The sequence below is a fragment of the Panthera tigris genome, chromosome F3 (genome assembly GCF_018350195.1).
Source record: "Panthera tigris isolate Pti1 chromosome F3, P.tigris_Pti1_mat1.1, whole genome shotgun sequence".
Classification (NCBI taxonomy): Eukaryota; Metazoa; Chordata; class Mammalia; order Carnivora; family Felidae; genus Panthera; species Panthera tigris.
In genome coordinates, this window is record NC_056678.1 from 24,566,269 (window position 1) to 24,591,208 (window position 24,940).

Consider the following 24,940-nt stretch of genomic DNA (forward strand, 5'->3'; position numbering starts at 1 on the left):
CGCTCCTGGTATTTCTTTTTCGAGCTGTTTGTACCAAAAATGTCCTGATCTTCCTCTTCTTTGTCTTCACTGTAGCTTCTCATACTTCGCTGTTCTTTCTCTACATTTTTCAGACTCAGGGCCAAGCTGCCGGTTGGAATGACGTGAGGACCTATCACGGGTCCCCTTTGAGAATGTGATGCCACAGGTCCAGTCAGATGGTGTCAAGAAGGACTAAGCAACTCACACTGGTGAGTGATGGTAGCTCTTATTAATTAACCTGGTACCATCTGCTCAGAACGTGTGTGCAGAAGACCCCATGGATATTTCTCTCAGCCATCAGCGTGTCTACAGATTCCTTATCAGGACCAGAATGACTGGTTGACAATACTCTGGAGACCAATGAGGACCATCACTAAGAAGGCAAACCACGTGTGAAGCGTGCATAGTCCAGGGGCCCAGGCTGTTCTCCATCTCGTCCACCAGGAAATCCTTTGGGCTCTGCCTTTATAACGTACCCTGAATCCAAACACTTCTCATCACTTCCATCCTGGCTTTGGTCTAGATCACTTCCATCCACCACCTTTGGTCTAGATCAAGGCCAAAGCCACCTAACCAGTCTCTTGGATCCAGCCCAGCTGCCACAGCAATCCTGTTCAACATAAACCACATCCCATCACTGCTCTGCTCAGAACCCTCCTGTGGCTCCCGTTTTACTCTGAAGAAAGGCCAAAGTCACGCCTGCCTCACAGGGCCCAAAGGGACTTGCTCTGATTCCTCTGACCTTGCCTCCTACACCCGCTCACTTTTCCTCAGCCTCACTGGCCTCCCTGCTGCTCCACTCACACCAGGCATCCTCCTGCCTCAGAATCTCTGCGCTCACTGGGGCCCTTCCCCCCACCCCCCATGCCAACAGCTCCCTCCCTCAGCTCCTGCGGGTCTCTGCTCCAGTGTCACTTTATCAGTGAGGCTTCCCCTGCCCACCCCATGACACTGCTTTATTTTCTTTCACAGTCTTCTGTGGAGACTGTGTAACCTAGTTATTGTGTTAATTGTCCATTGGAACATAAACTCCAAGAGAACAGGATTTCTGTCTCTTTTGCTCACTGCTCTTTAGTGCTTCAAATGGTGCTGGGCTCCCATGAGGCAGGCTGATGGCTACTTGTTTGGGGGCAAATGAATGGTCTGGTGGGGCTCCCCAAGCAGACATGAAAACAGACCTCTCAACTACGAGGCTACTCAACTACTCTGTTGCTACAAAGGCACCACCTGGCTTTTTGTCTTAACCTGTCCATGCCTTCATTCCTAAAGGTCTAGGATCATAAAAAGCTTTAGGACAGTTGTGACCATTCCAAAAATCTAAAATTGAAATGCAAAAGAAATAAAGTTCTAAGATCTTAAAGGTATAAGCAGTACAAAAAGACAAGAGAAAAACGCATACACAGTTTTACAACGGAGACCTTCAGAAGCGAGATAAAATTAAAGAGCCTATAACCCTCTGGAATTTTATGCGGAGGGGATGATTATTTGCCCCTGCACTTTTTTTTTTTATCATTAAAGGGAATTAACGCCTTACAGAAAAGAAACTAGACCCGCACTGGAATCAAGAACGCTTTAATGTTCAAGCTAGGTCATTTGAGAGTTAGTTTTACTAGATTAAGAGCGTTTCTTTGATGTTTCCTGGACCCTCTCATAGCTTCCAATCAAAAACCAAAGTCAAGTTCAATTCATTTACTCCAGGGGAGTAAATAAAAGGGGTGTGTGTGTGTTTAATTAATGGCACTAGAATAGCTACAGACAAACCTGTCAACAATGTCACCTCCAATTTCTGCAAAGTCTCCCTAGGATTTAAGATCAAAGCTTCAACCTCTTAAGAAGGCTTGCCAATGAGAAACTGGCCTTCTTTAAATGGGAACTCATAAAACTTAAATTAAAATACAAATTGTCAGAACGACTTTTGACATGGTTTTCCCTGTATCACAAGGCGAAATAAAGATTTACAGATGCCTCTTAAAGTACAGTCTTAAACAATTATTTACTGCGGCCTAAAAATTACAAGAAAAAAAAAACCCATAATGTTTAACTGGTTGCTGACATTTAAACAGGAAACAGTTATTTCCAGAGGGGACAGATAGTATTGTTTGGAGCCTATCTGAACAAATGAAATGTTTAATATGTGTTTGAAGAGGGGACAGAAGCATTTGTGGTTCAAAGAAATCCTACGATAAAGTTGTCCTCAGGGACAGTCTTTCTGGTAGGAGGCACTTTCTAATTTTCGCTCCATAACAGAAAAGTCTCAGTAATACCAGATCAGGATGGGGATAATGCTGAAGAACTTTTCAGGCTCCACTGGATTCCAGCAAGTGACCCAATAATAATGGCAGATAATACTGGCTCCTTACCACACGCCAGGTACCGTGCTAAGCACTCTATATGGATTGTTTCATTTAATTCCCACAATAATCCTCCATGCTGCTATTATTATTATTATTATTATTCATACTTCGCAAATGAGAAAACCAGGCCCAGAGAGCTGAGGTAATTGGCCCTCGAAGACACAGCTACTAAGTGAAGCAGAGATTTGAACTGTGACAGACTCTAGAACCCAGTCCCTGAGTCACTACCAGAATACACAAGCTAGAGTTATCTTATTGATTTTATGTCTCCAGTGCACCATTCTTTGAGGTCAGAAACCTTGGGATTTTCATTCATTTCCCCAATCATTCATCTTTTTACTCATTCAGTCTTCATTCAATGACTATTTGTTAAGGCCTATGTTCAGACACTATTCTCAGCACTGGGGATACGGCCCCTGTTTTCATGGAGCATACCTGTAGTGAGGGGAGGTAGACAATAAAATAATAATTTGTTAATATATACTAAGTCAGAAAGTGAAAAGTACAGTGGAAAAAATTAAAGCAGGCAGGGGTGATCAGACATTAGAGGGTCAGAGGTGGCTACTTCACACAAGGTATTCAGAGAAGGCCCAATGTGAATTTGACAATGATGTGAAATCCTCCAGAAGGTGAGGGAATGAGCCCTACAGATTTCTAAGGAGTCTTCCAGGCAGAGTGGGGAGCCATGGCAGAATGGTGTGTTTGAGAAACATCAAGAAAGCCATGGAGTAAGGAACAAAGGGAGTAAGTAAGGGGAGAGAAGGAGATGAGGCACAGAGGTCATAGGGACAGATCATGAGGACTTGATAGGCCATTGTAGGGGATATACTCACTGCTCTGTCCCCTGAGCCAGGAATGGAGCCTGTTCTTAGCAGACACTCAACAAACATTTGCTAAATGAATGAATTAATACCATTGATTGCTGTAAATGAAGGAAAGGCTGGGGAGGAAAGAGAAGGGAAGAAGCAGCTTACTGGGGGTGGATGAAAGAACAGAGAGGAAGAAGGAAAGGGAAGAGACCTCACATGAAGCTGCTGACTCAAGGGCCTCTGGGAGTCTTTGCTCTTCTAATAAACCCCAGCCCATGAGCGTCCAAGGCATTTTTCTTTAACTGACCCACAGGAACACAGGTCATGTATGAGAAAAATGTTCAGAAGCTGACCTTGACTCAGGAGAATGATACGGGTGAAATAGCCAACAGATGTCTGGAACACCAAGGAAGCTTTGATTAAGACTGTGGACTGTATCCCATAGATCAGTAAGAGGGTTGTTTTTAATCACTCTAAATAATATCCTTCACTGTAGGCACTTCTCCACCCAAATCCGACCTCAAAAGTGGGTCACTGCCACCAAGCCTACCTTGGAAAGGTCTTGTTACCACCATGGAGCTGGTTATTCAAAGAGAAGATAAAGGTCAAAGACAACAAGGCAAAAACTCTGTTTTCTTACAAGGGACTAGTTATGCTGAGCAGAGAAGCCAGCAATGTGCTTTCTACTCATAAGATCTGGTTCTCCAGGCACTTTTACCATGATTAGAAAAAGCTAGGGGCACCTGGGGGTCTTAGTCGGTTGGGCGTCAGTCATGATCTCTCGGTTTGTGAGTTCAAGCCCCACGTCTGGCTCTGTGCTGACAGCTCAGAGCCTGGAGCCTGCTTCAGATTCTGTGTCTCCCTCTCTCTCTGCCCCTCTCCCGCTTGTGCTCTTTCTCTCTCAAAAGTAAACATTAAAAAAAATTAAAAGAAAAAGCTAGAAGCCACAGAAAGAGCTGCTGTCCTCCCCTCTAGGCTTCTGCTGCCAAGGGCCCTCCATCCTCGTTACCCTTCAATTCTCCACGTTAGCTCCAGAGCAGTCCCTGGCAGTTAAGGCCACATTAACAGCAAAAAGTACTTAGCATTTCTGTTGCACTTCACAGTTACAAAATGCTCCACGGTTATAAAATTTTCCCCTAACCCCAACCCACAACTGTCTGAAGAGGGGACCAAAAGGACAAAGGTTTTATAATCCCTGTTCTTCCAGAGAAAGAAAACCAAAAGGTCTATAATTTGTTCCCATCCAAATTTAAGATTATTTCTTAAGTGTGATGGGTTTTACACCCTTGCTCTGTAAGGTGTCTTCTATTTTCCGTTCCAAGACCTTGTCATCAATTTCTCCTCGCTCATCCATTTTCTGCCACCACAGCTTGGCGCCTCCTCAGTGTCTCCTCCCTCCACTTCTGGAAGGTAGCAGTTGTGAACAATCAACTGTGAATGCGTCTTGCTAGCACGCTGCCCGGGCCGTAGCCGCAATGAAGGACAGCAGAAGAAACAGGGTTGGGTCTGGGGTAGGGAACAGGCAACATTCTGACAACCACAGAGTCTGTAAAGCGGGTTGAGATTTGGCTTAGGTTCAAGATGAATTAATACATCCTTAACAAATCAGTACAAGGCTGTAGCTCACAACCCAACCACAAAAAGGTGCTATCGCGAAGCTCGTCAAGAACCTTACAAAATGTGCTGTGTAAAACCTCATACACTGAGTATGAGGGTAGGACTGTGGTATCCCATCATTTTTAGGACTACTTTTCTCCCCTATGCTTACAAAAACTCAATATAGCATTGATTTACATGTCATTCCCAAGAGCTAAGTTCTCTCCCACACACGCATGCATACACACACACACACACACACACACACACACGTAAAAAAAAAAAGTCAAATAAGAGAAAAGTCATAAGAAAAACATGAAACTAATTAAAAAACACTCCTTTTTAGTTTTAAAGATTCAGATATACCTTTTTTAAACCATTAAATTTACTTTAATGAAATTAATGAATTTAATTTTCAGAACCATACTTCTCTGCCCCATCATGATATACGGTAGGAGCACTGCCCTCCTCTGACTCCTAATGGCCACCTACCTGTCATGTGCCATCACCCATGCTCAGGAGCATTTGCCTGGAGGGCCCCTTGATGAACTTATGGAAGTTTGGGAATCCCTAAACCATATGCAAAATTTGGTGATGTGCTTTTTTTCTAAATGGATGATGATCCATAGTTTCTAGCAGGTTCCTAAACAGGTTTGTGATCAATCACTCCCACCAACTGCTAGAAAATGGTCAAGACCACTGCTTTCAATTATCAAAGCCGGATTGAAAACCAGAATACATTCCAGTTACCACTCAGGATATATGTACCCTGCCTTTCAGGGGTTTTTTTTGGCAGTTTTATTTTGTGGTTTCCAAACAAATGCACATAAAAAAAATCTGCTGAGCAATTTGGCATCCTTTTCTACAAAAGAAAGATAACTGTGTGTCCTCCCTCTCTTGGCCAAGTGACATTAAAAAAAAAAAAAAAAGGTATTTCATAGAAACATTTTGATCTCATTTCACGAAAAGAAAGCTAGCCTGGTTCGGTTATGACCTGAGGTGAAGTCTTTGACAGCATCCCTTCAGGGTCTACTTTAACAGAACCATCACTTCCAGCCCGTTAAGCTAGGGTTCTACAATCACCACACGTTCCCACAGAGAATTCCCACAGTGCTTCTGGGTGAAAGTTGGGCCCATTTGGCAAAAATAAATAAGGATTTACTAAAGACAACCAACCCAGCAAGGAAGAGAACTTATTTCCATTTTCCCTCAAGTGATTAGGGTTGGATGTAATTCTAAAACAATACCAAATGAAATTTTTCTGGTTAACATAATGCTAGGGCATAGCTACAGAGAGAAAAGAATAAGTGTTTGTCATGTTGAGGCTAAGCCCTGTCTTTTGTTTCCTGCCATGCTTCCCAGAGCTGAGCGGGTGAGCCATGGCTGATCAGGGCACGATGTCCTGAACAGAACAAAGCTGAAGGTGAATGAGCATGTGACCCTCACTTCCTTGAGCAGCCTGTGACCATTCGACGTCTGGAGTCAATCTCCCTGACAAGAACTCCTTATTTTTATCAAATTGTGAACAACTTCCCTACTAGACCAAAAAATTTTATTGATGTTGTATTAGTTTTCTATTGCTGCCACAACAAATTACTACAAACTCCGTGGCTTACACATAAATTGATTAGTTTATAATTACATAGATCAGAAATCCAACACACAGTGTCAGCAGGGCTGTGCTCCTTTCTGGAGGCTCCAGAAGACAATTCATTCAGTTGCCTTTTCTAGCTTCCAGAGGCTGCCTCAAGTCCTTGGCTCATTGTCCCCTTCTTCCACCTCCAAAGCCAGCAGCATGGCATCTATCTGACCCTGTTCCCATCCTCACATCTTTTTCTCTGATTCTCTCTTTTGCCTACCTTTCACTTTTAAGGACCGTTGTGATTACATTCGAGCCACCCAGATAATCCAAGATGATCTCTTTATTTGTAGGTCAGCTAATTAGCAATATTAATTCTGCTTTGCCTGGAACCCAACATATTCATATTTCAAGGATTAATCCTGGACATCTTGCGGGGTGGGGGGGGGTCAGGCATCATTCTGCCTGCCATGGGCGGGTATATAAATTATTACAAATGTTATATCTTCTATCATTTTATGAGCTAAATTGTTTTTCTCCACCTGATAAAGCATGAACCAGCAAGAGCACAGGACTTTTCAAGAAGGATGTTTTCAATGCTCTTTTCAATGTTAGAAGCATTGATACCCAGAGATTCTCAAAGCCCTTGTTATAATCCTCTTTTCTTCCATAAAATATTTGTATCTTCCTAATAGTCACAAGAAATAAGATCTAAGTCCAATCTACCTTCCAGAAAACTGTCTTTACTTTTTTAAACCCATGACATCTACACCATCCAAGAGTTTTCTTGCCTATGGGGTCATCAACATTCAAATCTAGAGAAAATCTGTTTAAACTCATGTGCTATAACACAAATCTTAGAAATGGCTTTCATTTTCTAAGAAATTCTCACCCTAGCAGGATATCCAGTATGTCTGTATTTTAAGCTGAGAAAGGAAACAAAGGAATGCTAGGATTTCCTGAAAGCTTTCCTACTATATGAATGGGATGAGCATGCCGCAGCCAACTGACCAATAAATCTCAACTTTTTCATGGATGGTAGGACAAAAGACTCAATAGGTGAGCCGCTGTATTTGTTTCCACTTGATTTTGTGGTGAGTTGGAGAGGGGAGTTACTAAAATAAATTAAGAGAATGGTACCGCCTATGTAAGTGGCAGAAGTTAGATTTAAATAACTTTCAGAAGAAACAAAAGTGTGGGAAAAATCATGCTATGAGTTTAAGAGTGACATTTAAGTGTTACTGCTGTAAGAGACCAGCACCTGGCATTGAGCTATGGTGACCACTGTTAAGATGCTGTGAGGCCCTCGTCTAAGGTTAGATTCTAGAATTTGCTCCTAAGAACTCTCTGCTCACAACCCTCTGTACTTGGACCTGAAAGAGCAGAGGGAAGATATTATAAAATTTGCCTCCCACTAAAAGAGAAGGAAGTAATGGAACCTCATGAGCACTGCATGCCAGTGAAATCTAGGAATCTTGGGCAAGTGCATAGTCTAATTCCAGAACTAAATTAAAAAATTATTTTTAAATGAGGTTTAACATCTCAAAATACTTACCCAGCTTCTCATGCTAAGAAAGCATTTGAGAGCTGAATGTATTGTGTTACGAGCTTTTGAAAGAAGGTTTACTATGACCACCTCACAGCTTCTAGGGGAAAAAAAGATTTTTCTTAAAAGTGTACATGCACTCAAGAAAATGAGAATAAAGCCACAAAGGCGAAGAAAATATTTTCAAAAGACATATATGATAAAGAACTATTATCCAAAATATACAAAAACTCTTAAAATTCAACAGTAAGAAATTGCACAACATGATTTAAAAATGGGCAAAAAGAACTTCCAGTTTCCAGTCCAGCATGTAAAGAGCTTACAAATAGCCACGCACCCTAACAAGCGAAAAGCTGACGAAACTGGAAAATGAACAACTATTCTCAGATCCATCAGAAAAGTAAGGCCACAGGGCAAACCACTGCTCCTTACTGAAGAGACAGACAGGCAGATACAATGAATCATAACTTATCGGAGCAGAAATCTCCATGGGAACCAGTCCCAGGGTAGGAAAACCTGAATTGTAATTGATGAATTGCTGGAGGCTCAGTGTGGACAAGACTAAGAGAGAGAAACTACAGGGGGACCCAGTCACAGAGAGGCTGCCACACTTTGGTGAGTTTTACCTCCATGAACTTGACCAGCTTCCCATGAAAATATCAGAGAAATGTCTCCTGGTACTTCTAACATGGAAAGGTGAAAAGGAACCATCTTGAAATACACCAGAGTACTTCATTCATAAGAACACCTGCTCTCAGGAAAACAATTTTACCAGAGCCTCATCTACCCAGGGAAAGGAAAATAGGCCTTCTCTAGCCTTAGTTGCTAGCTGATAAGTTGTTTAGTTGCTTTTTCTCATTCTACCTGAGGCAGGTACTAAGAGCCAAACAGCAAAAATCCATCCTGAGAAAACAAGGTCAGTAGAGAGCCAGGGGTCCAGCCACAGCAGGGGTATATTTTTGGAGTCTAATTCACTTTCCTCTCTCTTTTCTTTCTTTCTTTTTTTTTTTTAAGGAAAACATTAGTTCAGTTCCAAGTCATGTGGGACAGAGGTGAGGGGGGACATTAGTCCAAGGGAGGAACTCCTGTAGGAACCCCTCCAGGTCCTAGGGGGGTCCTTGCTGAGGGAAATACCCATCTCCAGGTCCCTCCACATTAGTTATCCTTTCCCTAAGGGACAGGAGGAGAAAAAACAACAAAGCAACTAAGAAGCACTGGTGAAGTTCATGGTCCAGGGGCAGAGGCTCACGGTTAGACTGAACCTAATCATAAAACTATAGAATGCTTCCCTTTCCCCCACATTACAAGTACATTATGAAAGATTGATTTCCTTTTACTGGGTACATCATATCCACCTCTCATCAAAATATTACAAGGCATGTTAAAAACAATAACAACAACAACAAAACCCCATCACGTTTTGCTGAACAAGCATCAGAACCAGAGTCAGATATAGCAGGAATGGTAGAATTATCAGATTAGGAATTTCTTTTAACTATGAACAACATGCTAAGGAATTGAATGGAAAAAATAGACAATATACAAGGACAGATGGATAATGCAAGCAGAGAAATGAAAATTTAACATTTTTTTAAAGAAATGCTAGAAATCAAAACATTGTAACAGAAATGAAGAATGCCTTTTACGGACCCATTAATAGATGGGCATGGCTGAAGAAAGACTCTCTACACTTGAGAATATAAAAATAGATACTTCTAAAACTGGAAAGCAAACCAACAAACAAAAACAAACAATACCCCCTCCCAAAAAAAACAGAGTATCAAGCACTATGGGACAATTACAAAAGGTATAATATATGTGTAATGGGAATACCAAGTGGAGAAGAAACAGAAATAATATTTGAAGGAATAATAATGAATGCGAATTTCCCCAAATTAATGTCAGACACAAAACCACCAATCCAAGAAGCTCAGAAAACACCAAGAAGAATAAATGCCAAAAATACCACACCTAGGCATATCATATTCAAACTTCAGAAAATCAAGACAAAGAAAAATCTTGAAAAAAGCCACAGTAAACAAAATAAAACAAAAAACACTTTACCTATAAGGGAACAAAAATCAGAATTATATTCAATTCTTCTCAGAGGCTAAGCAAGAAGAAAGTGAATGGCAATATTTAACATGTTGAGAGAAAACCCCACCAACCTAGAATTCTGTACTCTTCAAAACTATCCTTCAAAAGTGAAGGAGAAATAAAACTTTCTCAAATGAACAAAAACAAAAATTGAGGGAATTTTTAGCCAGTAGACCTGCCTTGCAAGAAATGTTAAAAGAAGTTCCTCAGAGAGAAGGAACATGATATAGGTCAGAAATTCATATCTACATAAAATTCACACAAGAAAAAGCAGACACTCTGAATAGACCTATATTAAAGAAATTGAATCAATAATCAATATCCTTCCAAAACAGAAAGCATCAGGTCCAGATGGGTTCACTGGTAAAGTCTACCAACATTTAAGGAAGAAATTATATCAATCTCTAAAACATCTTCCAGAAACCAGGATCGGAGGGACTACTTCCTAACTCATTCTATAATGAGTTGGCCATTCTATAGGCCAGTATTAACCTAAAACCAAAACTAGACAAAGACGTTATATGAAAAGAAAACTACAGACCAGTATCTCTCATGAATACAGATACAAATATTCTCAAAAAATTAACAAATCAAATCCAACAGTGTAAAAAAGAATTATACACCATAACCAAATTGGATTTATTCCAAGTAGACAAAACTGGTTCACATCTGAAAACCAGTTAATGTAATCCATAAAATCAATAGGTTAATAAAAAAAATCACATGATCATATCAACAGATACAGAAAAAGTATATGACAAAATCAAACATTCATTTGTGATGAAACTCTCAACAGACTAGGAATAGGGAAAAATTTCCTCAACTTGATAAATAACATCTATAAACATCTACAGGTAACATATTTAACAATGAGAAACTCAAAGCTTTCCCACTAAGATCAGGAACAAGGGAAGATGTCACCTCTCACCACTGGTTTTAAACATTGTACTGGAAATTCTAGCTAATACAAAAAGCAAAAACAAAACCAAGAAAAGGAAGTAAAAGTATACACATTTGTAAGAAAAAAATAAAACTATCTTTCTTTGCACACTGACATGATTATCTATGTGGAAAATCTGAAAAAATCAACCAAAACCTCTGGGAATGAAAAAGTGATTATAGGGGCGCCTGGGTGGCTCAGTCGGTTAGGTGGCCGACTTCAGCTCAGGTCATGATTTCGCGGTCCGTGAGTTCGAGCCCCGCGTCAGGCTCTGTGCTGACAGGTCAGAGCCTGGAGCCTGTTTCGGATTCTGTGTCTCCCTCTCTCTGACCCTCCCCCGTTCATGCTCTGTCTCTCTCTGTCTCAAAAATAAAAATAAACGTTAAAAAAAATTAAAAAAAAAAAAAAAGAAAAAGTGATTATAGTAAGATTGCAGAATACAAGGTTAACGTGCAAGTTAATTGCTTTCCTATATACCAGCAATGAACAAGTGGAATTTGAAATTAAGAACACATTACATTAGCACTTCCCCCAAAATAAAATACCTGTGTATAAATCTTAAAAAAAATGCAAGGGATTTTACAATCCTTTACAATCCTAAACTACAAAACTCTTATGAAAGATATCAAAGAAGAACTAAATAGAGAAATGTTCCATATTCATGGATAGGAAGACTCAATGTTGCCAAGATGTCAGTTCTTCCCAACTTGGATCTATAAATTTAACCCATTCTCAATCAAAATCCCAGCAAGTTAATTTGTGGATATTGAGAAATGGATTCTAAAGTTTATTTGGAGAGGCAAAAGACCCAGAATGACCAATTCAATATAGAAGGAGAATAAACAAAGTCTTAGGACTGATGCTACCTGACTTCAAGACTTACTGTATACGATTACAGTAATCAAGATGATATGGTACTGGTGAAAACAAGTAGATCAGTGGAGCAGAAGAGAGAACCAGAAATAAACCCACACGAATACAGTCAACTCATCTTCAACAAAGGAGCAAAAGCAATACAATGGAACAAAGATAGTCTTTTCAACAAATGATGAGTGATAGAAGAACTGGATATCCACATGCAAAAAAAATTAATCTAGACAGACATTACACCTTTCATAAAAATCAACTCAAAGTGGATCACAGACCTAAATGTAAAACAAGCTATAAAACTTCTAGACAATTACTTAGGAGAAAACTCAGATGACCTTGGATATAACAATGTCCTTTTATTTCTTTTTTTTAATGTTTAATTTTTGAGAGAAAATGAATACAGGAGTCATGAGCAGTTTGTCCACCATTATATTCAGACCATGGAATGTTATTCAGCACTAAAAAGAAATGAGCTATTTAGCTGTGAAAAGACATGGAGAAGCTTAATTACATGCTACTAAGTGAAAGAAGTCAATCTGAGAAGGCTACATACTGTATGATTCCAACTATATTACATTCTGGAAAAGGCAAAACTATGGAGGCAGTGAAAAGATCAGTGATTATCAGGGACTGGGGTGGGGGAAGGGAGAGATGAACAGGCAGAACACTGAGGATTTTTAGGGCAGTGAAACTATTCTGTATGATACTATAATAATGGATACATGTCATTATACATTTGTTTAAACCCACAGAACATACGACACCAAGTGTGAACCCTAATGTAAACTATGGATTTGGGGCAATAATGATGTGTCAATGATTGTAACAAATGTACCACTCTAGTGGGGGATGTTGACAGTGGGGGTATGTGTGGGGGCAGGAAGTATGTGGAAAATCTCTAAACTTTCCACAATTTTTGCTATGAACTTTAAACTTCTATTAAAAATAGTCTTTTTAAAAAAATTTTTTTAATTTTGTTAAGGTTTCATTTTATATTTTTTGAGAGAGAAAGACAGAGAGAGAGAGAAGCAGAGCATGAGTAGTGGAGGGGCAGAGAGACGGAGACAGAATCTGAAGCAGGCTCCAGGCTCCGAGCTGTCAGCATAGAGCCTGATGCGGAGCTGAAACTCACAAGCAGTGAGATCATGACCTGAGCCTAAGTTGGACTTAACTGACTGAGCCACTCAGGTGCCCCTATTTTAGAAAAAAATTTTTTTAATATTTATTTATCTTTGAAGGAGAGAGAGAACGTGTGTGGGAGCAGGAAAGGGGCAGAGAGAGAGGGAGACAGAGGATACGAAGCGGGCCCTGCACTGACAGCAGAGAGCCCTATGTGGGGCTCGAACCCACAAATGGTGAGATCATGACCTGCGCCAAAGTCAGACACTTAACTGACCGACCTACCCAGGTGCCCGCCAAAATAGTCTTTCAAAGTACTGCGTTGACAATAATGGTACAAGTCTTTAGATTGTCTATCCCACTAAATGGGTGCAGATTCTGGGTAATGTTCACTATTGTACCTTCCAACGCAAGGGCTTATGACAGACATGAATAACATATAAAGCATTCTTTACTTGTTAGATGGTTCCTAAGTACCTACTGCCACAAACCATTCCTCTCTAAGGATTCAGCTGTGAACAAGACAGACATGGTCGCTAAGTAGGGAAGACAGTCAAGAAATGAGAAAGATAAATAAGAAAGATAATTTCAAAAGTATTAAGCTCCATGAAGAAATCAAAACTAACGGTAATATCCTAAGCACTTAATATTTGCCAGCCACTATACTAAGAACTTCATATCATTGAGCTTAAGCCTCATAATAACCCTGTATTAGGGTTATTGTTCATTCTAATGTTAGAGATAAGGAACCTGAAGCTACTAAGATAAAGTAACTTGTCCAATGTTGCAGAGCAAGTCAGGAGTGCAAAACTGGTATCAAATTCACTTTTGACTCCTGAACCGGTTACACTCTATGCTTAGCACATGAATCTCAAAACTAAAAGACGGGAAAATTGCTTTTCCCATAAAGTATCCTAAAACTCTGAAAGGAAATGGAAGCATATTTGGCATTACGACAAAATCTATGGAAACAAAATATTTTCAAGCTTCATATTTTTTTAATTTTTTATTTTAATTCCAGTTAGTTAACATACAGTGTTATATCAGTTTCCAGTGTACAATACAGTAATTTAACATTTCTATACATCACCCTTGCTCATCACAAGTGCCCTCCATAATTCCCATCATCTACTTAACCCATTCCCCTTCCCTCTCCCCTCTGGTAATCATCAATTTGTTCTCTACAGTTAAGAGTCTGTTTCTCATTCTCTCTCTCTCTCTCTCTCTCTCTCTCTCACTCTCTCATTTTTTATCTTTGCTTGTTTTGTTTCTTAAATTCCACATATGAGTGAAATCATATGGTATGTCTTCCTCTGAATAACTTATTTTGTCAAGCTTTATATTTGACTGACTCTTCTCTGTGCTGTGGAGAAACTGGCTTCACTTAGTAAGATCAGCTCCATTCTTGCTGGTTATTGGTACATCCTATTTTACATATGAAGGCGTTATTATTCCAGGCATCATAAAGTATGAATTTAAGATTACTATCTCCATAGTGATAATATATTTGCATAAATCCTCCAAAACTTTCTCATTTACTGTACTCTTGTCCTCCAAGAAGAGTCCTCTTTGGGAAGCAGCAGATTCAGGTTAGTGGATCTGGCCGGAGCACATCAAATAAACAGAAACACTCTAGACACACAGACCCAGCTGTGACCTTGATGGTCCATGACCTATTTAAACACCCCAAATCACTAGCCAACATCCAGTTTTGTTTGGGTAATATCCACCTCCCCAAATCCTCTCTTAATTGTCTCTGTCACAGAATCTAGTTCTTATGTCCCAAGGATTGTATCAATTTTAACTATACACATTGATTTGTATGGTGATTTAATGTTACTCTTCCCCACTAGCCATTAAGTATGAAGAATACAGGAGTCATGACCAGTTTGTCTACCATATACACAGCACCTTGTACAGTATAGGATGTGGTACATATTAAACATCTGGTAACTATCATTTGAATAGACGAATGAACAGGAACACTGATGTTCAAGTGAATTGCTCACAACTATGTGAAGAGAGTAATGTAGTTTCCAAGGAAAATCAATTGAGGATAGCTGAGGGGTATCCCCAAATCAGCCCTTCCTTTAAAATGACATTAACAAATCAAGGGAAGTGATATGGTATGCTTAGAAAGAGATTCTAAATCAGAAAGAGGTAGCTTTTAATTCCAGCTCTGCCACTCACTGATTAAATGTTTCTGGGCCTCAATTTTCTCATCTGCAAACATGGGGGGGGTAATATAATGATAAATAAACTGAGATAAAGCCTGTGAAAACGCATGGCCAGAAAACATGGATAGAGGAAGTAAGTTCAAAGAGCCACTGAGTTAGTCTCTTCTCTGTGACCTAAGCAAGCAAATTCAAGTCAGATTGGTCTGAAAGTACCATGTTTATGGATGCCTTCCACCTTTATCCTCTCCAAAGGTCCTCTACTGGAAGAATTCAGTTGCTACCAAGAGTCAGTTCAGATTTGCCCAGTCCTTCCCAAACTGTGAACTGAGCGCCAATAGTGACTTACCAAAAGTTTCTGGAGACCTATTCACCACTATTGTTTGTCTTTGGAAGTCTTCTTACTTCTGATATGAAAGTTACAGATCAAGGAGAATGATCAAGAATAGGCCAAAAGTAGCTAATGACAGCTGTCTGAAGAAAAATCTAGCTATGTGTATAAACATTTCATGGTCCTCAGTGAGGGTCACTAGCTGAGACAGGATTCTCCCTACATTTGAGGTTAAGTATTTTCAGTGGTACCTAACTCCCTTACTTTTTTTAAGGGTATGGTGGAAAGAATACATGTTTAAGTAGAATGTATGTGTGAAGTTAGAGAAAACAAAATCACAAAGGCCTAACACAAAGAGCTAAGCCATAATCCAAAACTTTCTCTTAGGTTAAAAATGAAGTCTGTGAGCCCTAGAATTAACTGAACCATGTGAGAAGCACAGAAAACTGGATTCTTGGTGAACTGCTGACAACTCCAAGTAAGAGATAAAGCAAACGCATGGAATTAGCCATATATGACTTCAAGCTGCTTTCTATTGGTCAATCACAAGGACTCATGTTAGCAGAATGAAAAAACGTATATAAAAGGACTTTTTTAATTACATAAAGCTCCATACAAGAAAAGCCACATGATTGGAAGTCTTAAGGAAAATCAAAGTTCGACTTCAAATAAGCTTTCCTCTGGGGGCACAAGAAAGACTACAGCACCTGCCTTCAATCCATTTTTGACTTGTTAGGATTAGCACATCCTATAGTAACTTCCCGGTGTTGATTTCACAAAAGATAAGCAATCTACTATTAAGAAACTAAGAGAAATCACCAAAAAGTTATATCAGAGACTCACAAACAACTATACCACAATTTACTAACAAAAAATAGTATATCAAACTCATCTTCGGGGTAGGTAAGTTTGTGCAATTTAGTTGCTTACGTCCCAATTACAGACATGAAAACTCTCAACGGCCAATTTAAGAATCAAGTGTTTCACAGAATCTGTATTTTGGTTAAAACTGAACAAAGATGAACATCTGGTCACAAGATCTAAGTGAGTGGGAAATGGGAGAAATATTCATTTTGAAGTGCGTACATACATGGACAAATCCACATTTCCACGGAGGAAGCAAAATAAACAAGATTTATTTCTCTGAACTTCCGCAGAACATGTTACAGTTTCATTTTTTACACCACCTTAAGTGGTTGTCTACTTGTTTTATGAGTGTAAGCCTTATCTTTTGCAGTAAAATACTAAGTTCTCAGGGAGTGCAACCAGGTTTTGCACAGCATACGTAACTTGAAGGGTCCTCTCTGAGAAAAAGATTATAATATTGTGAATATAAGTGATGTAGATGGTATTGCAAGTAAGTGAGGGTCTCTGGAGGTTAAGTACCAACAGCTTCACAGTAAATTCACCACAAGGGTGAAAAACGACCAAGTCCTATATTTCTGTTTCACCCAAATAGTGTCTTGCTGAGTCCCGGGTATTTTATAGGCATTTGGCACTTGTTGATTCCATTCATTTCAGAGGCAAGCAAAGGACAGGAGTAGGAGATGAAATTTAAGGCCAAGCCTTGGCTCATCCAACAGGTCAAGATAAACCTTAACTCTTTTGTTCAGTTATACCTTAAATGATAGTTTGAACTGAATGTAATTTGAATTCATGTTGATTCCGTTATTTAATAACTGTCATCCAGTTAATCTTTTAAAAATAAAAAAAATGTGTACTTCCTATAAAAGAACAAAGAGAAGATTTAAAAAATCATCAAATAAACGCTGGATGTACATGAGTCACAGACTAAACACTCTAGTTCCTGTGTGTATGTCCACTACTTATGACGAACAGCTGGAATTCACGTGCGCTTCTTTACTGGCTGTGGACATCTGTGGCCTATTATCAGTAGAGCTACCCATAAGAAAAAGACGTTGTCAATTCCAAAGAAAACTTGTAGGAGTTTTTGATGTGTTGACCTGTTTCCTCATACTGTCCGCATATACTGCATCCTTTCCATATATGTGACTAGAAGGAAAATTCATACACTTCTCCAAGCTCTATTTATAGGTGTTGATATTACACAAGCAAACAAACTATGAAAGAAATGACTTACTAATCCCACAAGTTTATACTCCAGGCTTAACATTTTTAAGAGCTTAACATTTAAAGCCCATACAAAAAAACTACAGAACTTCTTATCTATGCTGAAGTCCAGAGTTATGAGACCCAGATCAATGCATGATAAAGGATAGGCATTTTTCAATGTTCCTGAATATGAACATATGAATAAACGTTGGTCTAGATGATTTCACTCTACATTGCATCTATGAGGAAAATACCTTGAGAAAAACCCACTGTTATCAATAATCGTAAGCACGTTGGAATAGAATTTTATTATTAGAGGCCTTATTTAAGACTGATAGAGATGACCACATAAAAATTATTTTAAATGTCTTCATGAAAAATATTAATGAACAACTTTTAAACCAAGGGACAAACTAGGAAAAATATTTTCAACACATGATAAGCAAAAAAATAATGTCATAATATTAAACAGTTATAAGTAGATAATAAGAGTCCCAAATAAAAAGAAGTAAAGGATATGAAAAGATGTAAACAGAAAAGCACAAAAGCCCAGTAAATGTTTTAAAGATGCTAAACCTCACTCACAAATTTAAGAAACTTAAAAAAACAATAAGCTATTTTTCAATGGACAGACGACAGTAGAGGTGGTTTCAATGGCAGAGGTGAAAATATTCACAGGTCACAAGGGTGTGGGGAAAGCAAGGGAATAGGCCGCTCATTCTCTGTGAACAGAAATGTGGTTGGTGCAACTTTCTGAAGGACAATTTAGCAATATCTTTCACATTTTACTTTATTTTTTTAATGTTTATTTATTTTTGAGACAGAGAGACAGAGGTGAGTAGGGGAGGGACAGAGAGAGAGGGAGACACAGAATCCGAAGAAGGCTCCAGGCGCTGAGCTGTCAGCACAGAGCCCGACGCGGGGCTCAAACCCATGAACTGTGAGATCATGTCCTGAGCCGAAGTCGGACGCTTAACCGACTGAGCCACCCAGGTGCCCCAATATCTTTGACATTTTAAAATATTTATATATTTTGTCCTATCCACCACTCTTCTATGAAATGATCCTACAGAATTCTCACACAAGTACTTGGAAGGTTTATATTCAAAGATACTCTTTGCAGCATTGTTTAAACATTTTAAAAACAGGGGCACCCAGGTGGCTCAGTCGGTTAAGCATCTGGCTTCAGCTCATGTCACGTGATCTCAGGGCTCATGAGTTCAAGCCCCACATCAGGCTCTGTGCTGACAGCTCAGAGCCTGAAGCCTTCTTCAGATTCTGTGTCTCCCTCTCTCTCTGCACCCCTCCCCCTGCTCTTTCTCTCTCTCAAAAATAAACATTAAAAACATTTTAATACATAAAAATTTTAAAAACAAATTAAAAAACTGGAGTGAGCTTAACTGTCCACCCATAGAATAATCTACTCAATAAATACTACTAAAGCCACCAAAAAGAATATGGTAAATACATCTATATGTGATTTTGAAATGACAATAACTTACATTTCTTGAGCTTTCAATATGCCAGCCACTGTTCTAAGCCTTTCACATATGTTAATCCTCTTAATGAATAAAAAAATCTCCAAAACAGGTAAGTAAAAAACCAAAGTTGCAGAACAGACTGTACTATGATTCTATTTATGTCATATAAAAATATTTTTGATAAATATCATATATGAATAAATATGATATATATTTATATAAATGTGTATTTATGTACATGTATATAAGCCCAGAAAATTTGGGGAAGAATACAAAAGGAATGGTTTACAGTGATTACCCAGGAGGAATGAAAAATGTTTACTTTTTATAATTTTCTGAATTGTTTGAACTTTTCTCTATATACACGGATACTTCTATTTTTAAAATGTTAATATGTGTTATCTGCCTAATTAGATTATGGTCCAATTTTCTTCTTCCCAGTTCTACAATTTTTTAAAAGCCTAATAAAAGATATTTGGGGAAATGTAGCAATATGAGAAAACATGAATGTTTCTTTTTATACCCTTCTATGGGCACATAACACTTCAAAATTTTTTAAAAACCTAGTTAAAAGTCAGTATTCAACTACTCCAACAAAAAAAGCCTATCTCATTTCCTTTCTTATGCAGGAAACTCCAAAAATATAAGGATATAAAATGGCAACTCTCATGTCTCTAAAACAATTGTTTGGCTGATGGTTTTTCTTCCTCCCAGTATCAAGTCAATTTAATAACAATTTATTAAAAGGTCAAGTTTAATTATAAACAAGGCAAAACCAAGGAGGGGAAACAGAATTATTAATGTGTAAAATATAATATACACTGCTCTGCTATCTGTAACATATGACCTAACAACATAAACCGAGGATAATATTCAGAGAGCAGTCACTGCATTGTGATTGCTAATAATATTATCATCATCATTATATTGAAGCTGCCATCCATTAGATTCTTCCTATGGATCTAATACTGAGCTCCATACTTCACACATATTAGCATATTTAATTCTCCCAACAACTCAGTAAGATTCCTAGTCAATTGCTTATTTACTAGAATAATATAGAACTATTAAAATATGGAGAAAATTTTAGGGGGGCAAACAGTAACTGCAATCTATACACAACGGAGTATACATTTATGGCAGGTACTCCCAAATATTTCATAGAGTTTTCTATAGATTCTTCTAAGGTATATCTACCAGAAATAAACCCTAATGTGGCTCTTGAAAAGTCTTTGTGCCACCTGTTCCAAAGTCTGTTTCTTCCAGTGGGTCCTTCCTCACACATCCCTCTCAGCATACCAAGTGCAGGTGAGTCTGAAACTCAGGTCTTCACCCTGCACAAGGCCTTTCTCACGTTTCTGTCATCTCTCAAACTCCTTTGGATTCTTACCTGTCCAGCAGCAGCTCCAGCACCTCTTTGGTGGAGGCAAAGCCTCTGTATGTTGACAGAAAGATGCTGATATAGGTGAAGTCATTGTCCCCAAACGCCGTCAGCAGGTTCTCCACAAGCTTCTCCAAGGTGCCAGCTTTTATGGTCCTGATCTTACAGGTCTCATATTGACTGACTGTGTGTCCTGGAGGCAGCTGGTCCCCTTCAACCTGTACAAGAAATTCATGATTATGATCAGGCGAAATGCTCCCTAAAGGAAAACCACAATCAGTGGACCAGTGGAAGCATAGACTATCGTGTTTTCCGTGCTCTTAATTCCCCTCAAGCCACGTAAAACAATCCTCTCACCCATGGGTGTAGTAGAGTGAGGAGGTGGTGATGATATTCATGCTGCTTTATTTCATAGTGCTTACACCTGCCTCTACTTAATCCCCTATAAAGAATTAGGTTGCTGGCCTATTTTATCAAGAATGTTTTCCATGACCCCAGGATCAAGTTTAGCAAAAGTTATCAATCATCCCCTTTGTACTGTTCCATGGTAAGTTGTCAAACTCATTCTTAAAGACAGCTCCTACAGTGGTGGAGCAGACTCCTACTGGCTTTGGAGAGCTGATTGTTAAATTTTTAGGATTTGTATGAGCCGGTTGACATCATACCGCTAGGCTGAAAAATCAGGAGTATATTCAGATATCTACGGAGATCTGACCATGATCCGGTGTTCTTCAGTCCACAAGAAGCAATATCCTTCCTGATTCAGTATCATCAGCAATCAACGTAACTGACCAAGAAGTGGCTTATACCAAGCGGCCCCGGGCTAACCTCTGGGGAGTAATGGGAAGGGTGGATGGGTGTATGATCTCTGATTTCTGGAGACTTGCAACGAACAAGAAAAGACATGTGCTCATGAGAAGTAGCCATCACATGAGAATGAAATTGCAAATAATATTGGCAGGTACAACTGCACAAAACATAAGAACTGACTATTGATAAAGATATGTAAAGCTTGAACACTGAGTATGAAGAAAAACAGGGGTGTGCCTTACATCCTACAATAAATCTGCACCTAACAAATGATACAAAGATGCAATTTTCAGCTTAACTTGTCCTTCATAAGCATGAAGATGACCTACTGAGAGGATCCTTTTCTAAAGCAAATAATCATTGCCAGTGATGCAAACAATAGCCAGGCAGGTTTTGTGAACTGGAAGTTTGAATTGTTGTATGTCAGCTTTTCCTCAATTGAAATAACCAGACATGTGAAAATTGAGGAAGAGGAGCAAAGAAGAGGGAACTGAATCTCTAAATGACGACACAGTGCTAAGTAGCATGTTTGCTTTCTCTTCACCTGGCCTGCCAGATGTTAAACCACTGGAAGGAAATTAGCTGGCAAGATTGCTTCCAGTAAGACCGAAATGGTGGCGATCGCTTTTAGAAAAGGGTTAGAATAGCTTAATGTCATTATGTCTAACTGCTAACAGGACTTAACATTAAGACTCAGGCTTCCACAGTGCATGACTTTATTTCTTTATTTCATTCTCGAAGGATACTTTCACTTTACTAAGGGAGGGATCTGGTTTGGGCAAAATACCAAATGTTTCTGCAGACCTCTTCTGCCCGTTGACTCCAATCACGGCCTGATAACTGTTCTTTATCACTGTATATGTAGTTTTAAAATAGGCCTAATAGTATCCACCTATCCTCCCGGGAGTGTCAATTCACTTTAAGCTGAAACAATAAATGAAAAGGATATATGGTTTCAAAGTCTAATTACTTGTTTTACCAGTTAGTACAGTGCTGCAGTGCTGCCCTACGTGGGTGTTGGTAAAACACTAGTTCTGAAACAAAAGGTCCTGTGGTCAAGTTTGGGAACTACAGAGCAAAACAAGGTCAAATACATTTCTTTACTACAGAATTTCTTAAAGTCTTCAATATGCTAACATGTTATGAAACTCTAAGAGAGGGATACACGATCATGATACATGATCCTTCCAAATGGAGTCCCTTTACTCTCCCAGCATCTTGCAGATCATCAGGATGAACATACTTTGGAAAATGTTAGCTTAGTAAGTCACTGCGATGTGTTTAAACCATAATTCACTTTTGCCACTTTTCACTAAAAAAAAAAAAAGACCTTATAAAATACAATGTTAATTTTTATCTTCAAACATCTATATATCCCTTTGACGTCTTTCTTAATACCAAAATGTAGGGATGTTTTTTCTATGTTTTACTCAAAAGATCTGGTCCCAAACAAATGATCAGCCTGGTAATATTAAAAAGCAGCTTAAAAAATATGCTTCAGTGTCAAACGTTAACAATAATGAAAGGAATGGCTTCTCATTCTCCAGGGATATTCAAGCTCTAGTTCTAAATCAAGCTTCCTCACCTTGTGACAATGTTCCCTTACCAAACAATTTTGTAATTTGAGGATTCTCCTTTTACTCACAATGCAAATTCCACTTTACATATTTTCTTATGGAAAGTAAAAGCTATTTAAAAGAACTGCTTTTTCCCTGAGCACCGATGTAGCCAAAATTTCACACACAGAGAAAAATGTTTGTCAAAGGGCCTGATGAAGTGGGTCCCCTTTCCTGCCAGAAAGCAGAGTTGGCAGGAAGCCAAGGCTCTCCCTTGGGAATGGAATCCTGTTACTCATTAACCCAGTCGCTTCCTTTTGGTCCTCCTTTTCCTCTGGAAAAAACTCTCAATATGCTTGCCTGATCCCCATACCTCCCCAATAACAGTTTTTGTCCCTCAGTGTTTGCATCTGTACATTAGGAAGAACCATGTTTGAGCTAACAGAATAGCTAATAAAATACCTTGACTTATTTAGATTTTAAAAATTATTGGGGCACGTCGGTGGCTCAGTCAGTTAAGCATCCGACTTCAGCTCAGGTCATGATCCCGTGGTTTGTGAGTTCGAGCCCTGCGTTGAGCTCTGTGCTGACAGCTCAGAGCTGGAGCCTGCTTTGGATTCTGTGTCCACCCTCCCCCACTCGCTTGCTATCTTTCAAAAATAAATAAACATTAAAAAAAAAAAAAGAAAAATATTATTCACTAAGTGCAATGAGTGAGCATGAGTGACAATATAAAATGAAGCACAGGAATTGCTCTGGTGCCTAGAATCATTCTCACAAAAAAATTAACAAGGCACGTTAAGGTGTCAGAACACTTGCTTAATGCCATTTTCTGCACATTTGCTAAGCACCCTAATATCAACTTGCTAGAACAGAGGGAAGATTTTGAAGACAAGTTCTAATTTACCAACACTCAAGTGGAGTGTTTCTTTGTGACACAAAAATTTGGAAATTATCTGCTTGTTACTGGAATTATTTTGAAATAAAATTATATAAAAGTGAAACAGAAAACATAACTCTGCCTTATGGTCAGACTAGAGGAAAATTTGCTAAACTTTAGTTTAGCGAATTTTTTTGCAGCAATATACTCGACAGCCATAGGACCCTTTTAAGAGTTTAGGATCTCTTCTGTGTGTAATATCTCAATACCTTTGAATCCTAGTTTAAAAGAAAAGTGAGGGAGTCAGGGACCGAGCCTCGGCAGACAAGTGTTTAATAACCCAGACTCAGAGAGCAATACACGGAGGGCTGAGCCTGCCCTCTGGGTTAGCACGCTAACAGGAAACAGCTCAATCTGGATTTAATCAGAGACCATCGTCTTACTGACAAGATCATGATACCGAGGCCACAAAAATGTTTCAGGATTTTGGAGTGGGGTGGAGGGGCAATCTCTCTGCCATTAAAAGTCAGCTTTTCCTGAGAGAACATGCCTGACTCCTATGGGGTAAATATCTACAACTCTGCCCAACTGTCCTAGCTGAGGAATTTCCATAATTATTAATTCTGGCATGAGGGATGAGAGATGAAATGTGCCATATTTCAATTCTGTTGCCAGTCACGGAGAAATACACTCTTTCGCCTTCCAAAACATAAACTGTTAACAGCTTCAGTGTTTCTAACTTGAAAAAAAAATTTTCCTTCCATCAAAATAATACATCAGTCATCTGATACTTTAACAGGGGACATGCTACGTCCACAAGGTCGTTAGACTAGAGACAGTATGACGTCTTTGTCCAAGCCATGCTCAACCTTCAGAACGTCAGCTCTCAGGCATCCTGGCCTGAGCAGAAATGTAAACAGTGAGTAGTTTTCTAGTCATAACTCTCTGACAAAATCTAAAACCCACATCTAAGATTTTATAGCCTTTGGAAGGTGTGCTATACTCCTGGTTTCAAAAAACCCACCATCCAGCAACAAGAAACCACCATAGGTCAGGAAAGGCCATGACGGGATGCACGAAAGAGCTCTGCGTCTGTCTGTATTGTTGCCCGGATACGTATAGATGAAATGTTCTTACCACGCAGAGGAAACAAACGCATGTGTGTATGTTATGGCACATGGCAGACTGTATGGCAAGGCCAGTGCATCTGAGTATTGTGAGCTCTTTACACATAAGGCATGGAGAGATGCAAAGCACCGTGTACAAAACCCTAGGGCAAGTGATGTCAACTTCAGTGTGAGCTTCTGGGCAGGTGATGTCAAG

General features: G+C 39.1%; 1 protein-coding gene across 5 annotated transcripts in view; it reads right to left on the reverse strand.

The window, feature by feature from the left end:
• The window catches only part of RGL1 (ral guanine nucleotide dissociation stimulator like 1), a 253,629-nt gene that overhangs the window by 63,883 nt on the left and 164,806 nt on the right, over nt 1-24,940 (reverse strand). For all 5 annotated transcript variants that reach the window (XM_042975485.1, XM_007096227.3, XM_042975481.1 and 2 more), the window contains one exon: nt 20,381-20,589. In XM_042975485.1, coding sequence (XP_042831419.1) covers nt 20,381-20,589 — 209 coding nt within the window. The remainder of the gene's footprint in view (nt 1-20,380; nt 20,590-24,940) is intronic.